The following is an 11,517-nucleotide window of genomic DNA, read 5'->3' as shown; positions in this document are numbered from 1 at the left end:
ACGGTTTAATGTGTTACACACACTGTAGTTAATGTTAAACTCGCTCCCCTAGAGTCACGCGGCCTTTACAAGCAGACAAGCACAGGACCTATTGTCCTAGAAATTCTTGCGATAAACGATAATATTGTCATTTTAAAGTGCCATTATAGAATTTTTTCTTGTTTCTGGGCTCCCCAAAGGAGCTTTAAGACAATGTGCCACAATAATAATATAGTATAGCATAATAATACAATTACGCCAGTTTGCAGTAATGTAATGTATTGTAAAGCTCATGTATGGGGTTATATTTGTGCTTGACCACATATCTGTACTGGCAGAGTAAAATGAGATGTCTTTAATCTCCTTCAGAATGCCATCTTTCACTTCATTATATAAGGTTGGAATGGTAGTTTGGGAGATATAGGTTTTCTTTGGCAGTTCATACTGCTTTTCAAATCTTTGCAGCATGTTTATAAATGTTCTCTTTTCGACCGTATTTAACGGCAGCATCTCTTTGGCTATGTAGCGAGTTAAGCCTGGTTTAAGCCTGGTTTATACTTGACGCGTCGCGAGGGTCCGTGCCGCGAAAATGACGTAATCGCTGTGGCTCCGCCCGTGCACGAGGTCGTGCACCTCTCGAATTTTGTAACTTTGCGTGCACCGCTCCTCAGCGTAATGAACAAAGTCGTGTGTGCAGGGTTCATACATCTTTACAAGGTGGAATTAAAGCACTTGTACGTCACTTTCAAGGTCCAGTTCAATATTTCCCAGCACGATAAACTTAAATAAGTTAAATATTTATACATATACTCAAAATGATTCGAAATAATTTGCTTTTTTATCACATTATTTAATGGCTGCTTATTTTCAAAACGCCCAATTTTCTTAAGGTCTTCACGTTCTGTCATGTTTCATCCTGGAATTACAAGAGGCTCGTATTTGTTAACGTAATACAAGAAAACTGTTCAGTCAGACAGCTATTTGTAGTGAAATTAATAAATTCCAGCACTTTTCAAACCTGAAACACAACACAACATTAAAATTCGTCAGGTAAATGTTAATTGCCCTGTTTTTGAGGGGTGTTTCTTTATACTACCACATATCGTTTCGAACAACACTGCAAAGAATGTGACGCGCCAAGCAGTGGCGCAAAAAGGGGGTATGCAGCGTATGCAACGCATAGGGGCGCTGCACTAGAGGGGGCGCCAAATCGATGCCAGAAAATTATTTGCTGAGTTGATCGGGGGTGGGGGTGGAGTGCGGGGGGCGCCGATAGTATGTTTGCATACACCTCAGAAAGTATGTAGTTGCAACCCTGGCGCCAAGTATGAACGCCTCCACTGTTCGCGCAGATTCGCGTGAGGTGTAGGGGTGGGTATCACTACTGATTTCCCAGTTCGATTCGATTCCGATTCACAAGATCCCGATTCAATTCGATTTTCGATTCGATCCGATTCAATATCGATTCTTATAGGGAAATTTCAGTTACAATAAAAAGTGTAGTTTGAATGTGAAATGCTGTAATGATACAAGGATCACTCAAACTTTATTAAAATGTATTAAGATATTAGTCTTTATACTGTGATATTAGTGTTTTTATATCAATTAATGCACACACTTCCACATAGCTCCTTTACCAGAAAAGGCATTGAAAGTGGTTTTGAACAGCCCTTTAAAGTTAAGTTTTTGTTTTTACATGTAAAAAAACATTTATGAACATAGTTCTGAATATTGTAAACATTAAGGTCCAAAAACTAAGATTTATTCATGACTGCTTTCTGACATCTCGGAGATTGCCAAAATGTTCTGCAAGAAAATGAGCTGATCAACATGTTGAGGAGTGAGACAGCTCCTTTGTGCAGTAACAATATTGAGAAATTGAGAAAACTTCACAGCTTTATACTTAACGCGTTGCGACCGGCGTGAGGGTCCGCACACCGAAAACGACGTAATCGCGGTGGCTCCACCAGTGCGCTGTCGCTTCGCGAGGTCGCGCAACTCTCAAATTTTGAAACTTCGCGCGCGCCACGCTGCAGCACAATGAACAAAGTCATGTTTGCAGGGTTCATACACCTAAACAAGGTGGAATTAAAGCACGTCACGTGAGATAAAACGCGAGACGTTAAAACGGTACGCATATGCGGGGAAAATTAGCCAATTCTAAAGATCAATCTCAGGTTTAATAAATCGATATCGAATCATTCAAATGAAGATCGATTTGAATTGAAAAATCGATTTTTTAAACACACCCCTAGTGAGGTGTGCGGAGTTACGCGCTATGGTCACTATAATAAACAACTAGGGATGCAAATTATCGATTAATTCATTAATCGTTGATTGATCTTATCGATCGACTTTCGATTAATCGATAAGCAGCGTTTTCCACCTGAATTTCAGTGTTTCAATAGGGCTTTTAAAAATATTAGCTAAATATACTGCTCAAAAAAATTAAGGGAACACTAAAATAACACATCCTAGATCTCAATTAATAAAAATTTTTGAAATCAGTTGAAAATCTCTAATTTCTACCCGTTGTCTGTTCCATTTGCACAAGAGCAGTTGAAATTGATTCACAATCAGTGTTGTTTCCTATCTGAACACGAAGTGTGGATGACTTGGAGTTACATTGTGTTGTTTAAGTGTTCCCTTTATTTTTTTGAGCAGTGTAGTTAAAACACTTTGGTCAAAAAATATATATTATATTATGATAATTATATTGTATTATATGATATATTTCTCATGTAATTATGCATTAGGAATTTTTTATGGTATAACAAAATACATTCTTTCATTTAAAAAAGGAATAAATTAAGGACTGGCTCCGTTCTTGCATTTGAAAGATTAGACATTTTAAAAAATGTAAAAAAAAAATTCAAAGAAGAAATTAAATAGAGAGCCAAACAGAATATTATTGAGTCTATGCTTGGACAATGTTTCTAGCGTTGTAGTGAACACATGCTGTAACGCGACCGGAGAGTGCCCAAGTCTCCACAACATCATTGAGCTTGTCAGCTAAATTGTCAGCGGTGTGTCTGTCCGACATGTTCGTCGTAATCAGCACTGCAGATTTTAGCTGCCAGTTCTCGTCAGTGTAGTGGCACGTCACGGTAATGTAACTTTATGTTGTTAGAGTCGTCCAACAATCTGTTGTAAGGGCTACAGTAGTAGCAGTAGATAGCTTTGTTTTAGCTCACTCTTCATTTTTCATAGCGAGCTTCGAAAACGCTCGCCTTCCCAGTGTAGCTGTGATTTTAGGTTGACCAGGTCCACTGGTGATATGCAGGACAGCTGCATGCACGGTGTTCAAATGATAATTGAGTGAGCTAGTGGAACTGTTGTACTTCAATACCGCATTACACAGAGAACATTTGACTTCTTAGCCTAAATTAACAATGTTGAAATTGTAGCGACTACTACTCGCAGCGAGTTCCCTAACAGACAGGCACTTGGCCCTTTAAGTGACACTGGGAGAGCGGCGCCTGCGCGCGCCAGGGGAGGGGAAGAGAACAGTGCTGTTGTTTGAGTTGCGTGGAAAATAAAGTTTCCCTCCTTGGGATTTTCTGGATTACGCAGTTTCTGCCTCGTTTCCCGAACCCGCTTCAAAATGGTCCCACACCGCACGTCTTTTCGCCCGCTTCATTTTGTTTTCCACTCTGGTCTTTCGCGACACGTGTTCACCTCTCGTTCTTACACTCTGTTCAAGTTACTACAGGAGCGCTCTCTAACGATTAATCGTGATTAATACATTTTGATCGAGTAACGTCTTAATCGACAATTAATCGAAAGTCGATTAATCATTTGCATCCCTATAAACAACCATTACCTAATGTGATAAAAAGCTAATTATTTCAAATCACTTCGAGTCCTATTAGCCTTGAATACGTTCGCGAGCTAACACATCTCCACCTGTGTGGTGTTATTGATGCGTACGCTCTGTTACTGTTAACGTTACTGTTATTGATGCGTACGCTCTCCGTGTACTGCACTCATTTCCTAACCAGTAGATGTCGCTCTCTGATCACAGATTCATCTTCCCTTAAGGGTGGAGGGGGGTGCGAGAGAGCAGCGCTGCGTGCCTTTCTGAAATCTAACGTAGTTGCGGTTTATTCTCATGTATACAAAATTGCGCGGAAACCCAATGGACAATTATCGACATCAGCAAAAATGATCGTGGTTAAAAAAATTAGTGTATGATAAGTCGATAATGTAATTATCGCGACAGGCCTACAGGAGTCCAACAGAGTCAGTGTCAGACAGCATTACCCCTGAAGCACCTTTAAATCCATCTACTCCTACACCTAGATCTAAATCCACCCACTCCTCTACCACAGCCCCCACCCACCCAGAGCGGACAGCACATTTAAGGTTGGAGAGGACACGGCGTCCCACGAGCAGCTTGGGTGTGAGGGCAGTGACAGGGAGATGAAGAGGGAGAAAGGTGAAAGGTCATTGTGGGCATGGCCAGAGGCCAGCAGTGAAGTCATGGAGAGCCGGCTCCTCGGGCCAGTAGGTCACGGAACCAGGTCAGGTGTTTGGGCTCAGGTGTTTGGGCTCAGGTGCGCCTGGTGGAACGCTACACGCCTCCGACACACGACACTCACAGGCGGAGATCCACCACCGTCGCAGCTACGAGATTCTTAAAAGGAGCCTCTTGGTCAAGGTCTCAAACAGGATCAACACCTGCCCAGCGATGAACTCCATTGTGCCCGGAGTAAAATACAGAAACTAAATACAAAGATCACGAATCAATACAACAAAATTACGAATCATTAACCATTACGAAACATAATCTTGGAGCACTTCAGAATCAGTACGGCGACTAAACAGACGTCTGTGAAGTTCTGGACGTCTGCGCTAGTCTCATCTACTACCGCCACAAGCTCAGAAGGAACACCTCGTTAGTACCGAGTGCGTGGGCTAGTGAGTTAGGAATTAGCAAGGGTCCAGATACCCTCCCCAGGTCAGGGGTCCCCCCTGCACTGTTACCACGGGCCCCTGGCGTTTTGCCTTGAGGTGTCCTGTTCTCTTGGAACAACCACATGCATGTTTAAACCCCCATATATATTACATTTCTCTCTCTCGGACACACACGCACACACACACACAAACAAACACACACCATCTAATCAGGATACCAAGAGAGCAGTGTAGAGTGCAAGGAAGCTATAAATCTTCAATAGTGTCCAACTAATATCTAAAGCAACTAACATCTAATAACTAATATCTAAAGCAACTAACATCTAATAACTAATATCTAAAGCAACTAACATCTAATAACTAATATCTAAAGCAACTAACATCTAATAACTAATATCTAAAGCATCAAAAAGTTATTACATTTAATAAACCATAATAACACAAATGTCTAATTATGACTATGTAACAATTAGCAATTGAGGTCAAGAGACATATATATATATATATATATATATATATATATATATAATCACTACACTGTGTGTGTGTGTGTGTGTGTCTGTGAGAGAGAGAGAGTGAGACAGAGACAGGAAGGGCTCATGGTTTGGGGCTCGGAAAGCGTGAATAATAAATAAACTCCTCTTAGGTGTCACTAAGCTCAGGTTTCTAGGGTGTTTCGTGACCAAAGGGGAGAAAACAGACACACAAAGAGAGAGAGCGAGACTGCAGACTCCACACACCACACGCAGCTTCTGCCATATATGCTTAAACAAACCTCTACACAGAGATTCCACACCAGTGTGTGCGGGTGTGTGTATGTCTGTCCTGACCACATTAACACTGGCTGTATCTGATTACAGGAGTTTTCCCTGCAGTGCTGTGCACCTTTCCTAATCTGTCAACACAGTAGCCATTATCTTATGAACACACACACACACACACGCACCACAATTAAACAAAACATGTACCAAATGTACTTAGTGAACTGAAAACAGAACAAAGCCTGTGTCCATCCTTACACACACACACACACACACACACACACACACACACACAAAACGTCTGACCTGTTCTGCTCCATATGCAGTGGCGAATTCCATGAACTCCTCGATCCGGACGAATCCATCTCCATCCTGATCCAGCGCCTGGAAAACGGCCCGTAACGCCGAGCGATCCTCCTCCTGAGGTGTTGTTGTGGGAACCGTGCTCGCCCCTGCGCACCCTTCCCGGGCCGCGTCAGAGCCCACACACAGGTCCATCTGGGCATGCCCGGGAAAGTCGGGAACGTCAGAGTTCTTCTCCATCAACGGAACGCACTTTTCTTCCGACGGGCCGCCCCCGCTGGCAGGGCCATCTCTGAGAAGCAGGGTGGTGTTTACCTGCACCGCTCCTACCTGACACGGATCTGGCAGCGCGTGCGTCTCCCGAGGCAACTCGGACCGGAGCCGCCCTGGCAGTGGATCGGCTTCTGCTCTCAAATCAGCTGACTGAGCGAGCCATGCGCTAGCCCCGCCCCTCCCCTTCTGCTCAGCCACGCCCCCTTGGGTCAGCTGACCGTCAGCACCTGAGGGAGGGGCAGAGTCTGAAGGGCTGGGAGCGCTCTCAGAAGAAAGGCTCACCTGTTCCTGATCGCTATCTCCTTCCTCATGCGCACGCGCACCTGGGGCAGGTGCTGAAGGCGAGTCCACCGCGGCCGTGTTTGCACGGTTCTCCCCCAGCGACAGACGCAGGCATGTCGACGCCTCGGGGGAGGGCAGGGCGGCCGGCGGGGAATGTGCATCCATAGCGCCGAGTGTGCGTACAACTTCGACTAAAATGTCGGCCACACATGCATCGATTGTCTGGTCGCTCCCTGCATCCCCAGACAGGTTACCCATGTGTAACGGTTTGGGTTCGCTGGGGTCTGTGGTGTGCAACTGGGCCTCAAAGGCAGATGAGGTGGTGTCAGTTTCAGGTGAAGGTTCTGTAGCTGGATCAAATAAGATGTCCAGAGCAGGATGAGTGACAACTGTGGCCGGTCTTTTCTCTGTGGCGGAGTCATCAGATGTCTGATTCTCTGATGCAGGGGCGGAGTCATCAGGGGCCTGATTCTCTGATGCAGGGGCAGAGTCAGAAGGTGCCGGACTCTCTGGTGCAGGGGCGGAGCCAAAAAGTACCTGACTCTCCGATGCAGGGGCGGAGTCATTAGGTGCCTGATTCTCTGATGCAGGGGCGGAGTCAGAAAGTGCCAGACTCTCTGATGCAGGGGCGGAGTCATCAGGTGCCTGATTCTCTGATGCAGGGGCGGAGTCAGATGGTGCCAGACTCTCTGATGCAGGGGCAGAGCCAAAAAGTACCTGACTCTCTGATGCAGGGGCGGAGTCATCAGGCGTCAGGCTCTCTGATGCAGGGGCGGAGTCAGAAGGTGCCAGACACTCTGATGCAGGGGCGGAGTCAGAAAGTGCCGGACTCTCTGATGCAGGGGCGAAGTCAGATGGTGCCTGACTCTCAGGGGCAGGGGCAGATGGTGTCTGACTCTCAGGGGCAGGGGCAGATGGTGTCTGACTCTCAGGGGCAGGGGCAGATGCTGTCTGACTCTCAGGGGCAAATGGTGCCAGACTCTCAGGGGCAGAGGCAGATGGTGTCTGACTCTCAGGGGCAGGTGCAGATGGAGTATGACTCTTAGGGGCAGGGGCAGATGGTGTCTGACTCTCAGGGGCAGGGGCAGATGGAGTATGACTCTTAGGGGCAGGGGCAGATGGTGCCTGACTCTCAGGGGCAGGGGCAGATGGTGCCTGACTCTCAGGGGCAGGGGCAGATGGTGTCTGACTCTCAGGGGCAAATGGTGCCAGACTCTCAGGGGCAAGGGCAGATGGTGCCTGACTCTCAGGGGCAGGGGCAGATGGTGCCTGACTCTCAGGGGCAAATGGTGCCAGACTCTCAGGGGCAAATGGTGCCAGACTCTCAGGGGCAGGGGCAGATGGTGCCTGACTCTCAGGGGCAGAGGCAGATGGTGTCTGACTCTCAGGGGCAGGGGCAGATGGAGTATGACTCTTAGGGGCAGGGGCAGATGGTGTCTGACTCTCAGGGGCAGATGGTGTCTGACTCCCAAGAGTAGATAGTGCCAGACTCTCAGGGGCAGATGGTGCCAGACTCTCAGGGGCAGGGGCAGGTGCAGATGGTGTCTGACTCTCAGGGGCAGGGGTGCAGTCAGAGGCAAGTTGTTCAAGAATCTGTGTGTCTTCAGCATGTGATGATGCAGGTATGGGTTGGCACATTACAGAAATGATGGAATCTCCATTCAGGTCCCACAGTGACTCAGGTAAGGGACCTGTTCCAGGAGGGTTTACGTTCAAACAGACCTCCCCAGCCTCCCCGCTGCAGGAATCAGGTTGATGAGGCAGCAACATCACCCATGACGGAGCTGTCTGCTGAGGTGCAGATTCAGATGAAACCAACAGTGCTGTTGGAGCAAATTCCAATTCGAGGTCACATGCCAGGGAATCCTGAGACACACAGTCATTCGGGATGTCTCCCTCCGTCTGTATTTCCACATGCGGAATCTCTTCTCCCTCATCTGGACTACCCTCTCCGAGCTCACGGAGGCTACACTCAAGGAAGTCATATGCAATGGAAGCAGGTGATTCAGACTGGGGTGATATCACAGATGTGGCCGCCAAATGTGACCCAGGTGGTTTTTGTTCATGTGAGCCACGAACAGACTGTGCACTGGAGTCGGGGGAAGCCGGGATCTCGGATTTGAGGTTGTGTATTGTATTACCTGCCGAAGGTGCATCAGGCAGGTTTGTGGCGTCTGTCTCAGGTTGCTGGAAGAGGCCACAGTCCCTTTCGCGTGTCTGGGTGGGGACCTTCGCTCGCAGCACCGTGTACTTGGAGCTCAGGTGAGAACAGGTGGGTGAGGAAGAGCAGGGGACAGCGATGGGCGAAGGTAGGAGGGCTGGATGTTGGGGTGAAAGCTCCGGTTCGCTGGGTGCCCACCTACCCAAGCAGTCTACTCCTACGACATCCACAGACAGATCCAGCAAGTCTGCGGAACTACCCAGAACATGCCCCGCCTCCTCAGGTGTGGTCAAAGATGGATCCTGACCAAAATCCCTCACCTGGGGAGGCAAGTGTGAACACCCTGCAATTATATTAGTCCTCTCGGGGGGCTGGGTTTGAGGAAGCGTGAGGTCCTGGAAGGGTTCTAGAAGTGGATGCCCTACGAAGCCATTTAAAGGTAAACCCGTGTCAGCTCTCTCGAAGGGGTGCGCGAGATTCAAAACCAGCGGAGGTGAACCCGGCCTTGGCGTCTGCGGAGATGAGCCAGGATGTGTGGGGCTGGGGGCAGTAGAGTTAAAGCTGATTAGATCTCCTGTGTCCACATCGCTAGCCACTGTGCAGCTAACCTCCTCAGATAGCTCCTGGGCCTGAGGGGCTGGATTATCCCACCTCGGAGGAGATACACATTCCGAACTCCGTTCCCAGGGGTAGGTCTGCTCTAATCCAGAATACCGGGATGCTCGGAAGAGATCATCTAAATTAAAGGCATTCTCCTGGAAAATCTCATCAAAGCTTAGAGAGACAATGGCTTGCTCTCCACTCTGATGCCTCTCTGAATTTTTAGGGCTGCCAGTAACTTCGTCGTTATCTGTATCTAAAAGAAGGAATCCAAGGGAATTCTGGTCAGCTTCCCAATCGGAATGTCCTCGGGGGCTGGAGAGAACTTGCTCCATTTAGGAGCCGTTTCTCTCCCCTGATGAGGAAGTCCTCCAGAGATATGTCCTCCTATTAAAATTCCACTGACCAGTAAGGTTTGGAATTCAAAGTCAGTTTTCTTTTCATTATATCCAATTCACCAAAAGGAACACTGTAAGATCCATACACTGCTGTGATGAATAATGAATAGTCCGACCGTGTTTGTTTTACTGCGGTGTCACCATGCCGTTTTATGAGTTCATTTGCTCCGCCGCTATGAAAGGCCTTTGGCAACGTTTCCTCGTTTCGTGTTTAGACACCTACATAGCTATAATCCTTTTATAGCGTTCAAATACAGCTACGACGCAACTCGAAAATCCTGAAATAGTATTACATAATAAGACAGACGGTTTAGCCGTTTACAGCTGATCTAATTCATGTGATGAATTATACATCTCGCTCCGATGAAACGGAATAACTCATCTTGTCCTACAGCATCACAGTCATATGAAGACGTGAACTTCTGTTAAAGAAATAACATTACAAAAAATCTATTCAATCTCAACACATATTTAACGCTCGCTGTCATTCAGCTAAAATAAAGAACTAGTCAGCAAATGTTGCACCATTTTATATGTATATATCTATATATCAGCTAATAAAAACACGTTCACACGAAACAACGTCTGTTGTTAAATAATTTTACTCAACATCTACCTGGGTTCATACAGCGGGGTAAAACCTGCCCGAGAAAACAAAACATCCCACTGTGGTGCCCGTTTTAACGGAAAAGCCATGGTAATCTGTAGGTAATATAAAGGTAATCTGTAGGTAATATGAAGGTAATATGAAGGTAATCTGTAGGTAATATGAAGGTAATCTGTAGGTAATGTGAAGGTAATATGTAGGTAATCTGTAGGTAATATGAAGGTAATCTGAAGGTAATATGAAGGTAGTCTGAAGGTAATCTGTGTTTTTCTGAGTCTGCAGTACAGCGGGTACCGACCTACCTCACGGCACGGCCGTGTCGGACAGGCTAACCGTCCCTCGGCCTTGCCATCCCAAAATTACCTCAACATATCTCAAAGCTCTCCCTCATGTGTCTCATGACGGGAGACCGAGAACGAGCAGCGGGCCTTGGTGTAAATGAACCGCCTCTAAAGGCGAGTGGCGGCGGGAGACGGGAGGGCTCCGCTGTGGAGGTTTGAGGGCTAACGGCGGTTAGCCTGCTAAGTAGCCTAGCAACAGCGGCGCGCGCACAGACCGATGAGCTGAGCTAGCCCGGCCCGCTCCGTTACTTCACCTCAGCGTACAGGACTAAAGTGGCCGCTCGGCGGGTTCCTGTACCCCGACGGCAAATATATAGTCCCTTTTGTTTGGACTCGATGGTGAACGGACAGAAATGTTTCTCTCGGTGTTTTCCTCAAGATTCCCAGGCCGAGACCCAGCACGAGTAGGGCGAATCATCCACCTGTGCTCGCGCGCTCGGCTAGCTGGTTACGGACGAACAAAACCCGTTTAATCCTTTATTCAGGGATGAAACATGATCCCTTTGAATTCTTCAAAGACCAAGACGCGTCCGTAAAAAGAAGTTTTCGATGAGCTTTCGGACTTGTTTTGCGGGCGACGGCTGGCGGCGGCACACACAGCACTCTCATCAGCAGCAGTACACAATCTCCGCTCCGCGCATGCGCAGCAGAGACGCCGCAGTCTGCCGCTGCCCCACCACAGGCGTCAAGAATCATTTTCTAATCAGTGCGTTAAGCGCGATGTCGCATCGTTTCGTTTTGGAATGGATGAAATGCCAAATTGCTCGGAATGCCGGTGGTAAGGCAACATCCACGACATATTTCAGAGGCACGTTCTTTCTTTACCCCCTAAAAACATCGGTTAACCAGACCACATCTCAAATATTAACTGTTAGTTGCCCGAATCTCTAGCTTT

The 11,517-nt window shown here is 47.3% G+C and overlaps 1 protein-coding gene across 1 annotated transcript in view; it reads right to left on the bottom strand.

The window, feature by feature from the left end:
- Positions 1-11,458, bottom strand: part of rab11fip3 (RAB11 family interacting protein 3 (class II)) — a 36,346-nt gene extending 24,888 nt beyond the window's left edge. The window contains 1 exon segment of the mRNA XM_076970407.1: positions 5,964-11,458. Coding sequence (XP_076826522.1) covers positions 5,964-9,611 — 3,648 coding nt within the window. The 5' untranslated portion in view covers positions 9,612-11,458.
- Between the last annotated feature and the right edge of the window lie 59 nt (positions 11,459-11,517).

The sequence above is a fragment of the Brachyhypopomus gauderio genome, chromosome 13 (genome assembly GCF_052324685.1).
Source record: "Brachyhypopomus gauderio isolate BG-103 chromosome 13, BGAUD_0.2, whole genome shotgun sequence".
In the NCBI taxonomy this organism is placed as follows: Eukaryota; Metazoa; Chordata; class Actinopteri; order Gymnotiformes; family Hypopomidae; genus Brachyhypopomus; species Brachyhypopomus gauderio.
This window is presented reverse-complemented; position numbering and strand designations above follow the sequence as displayed.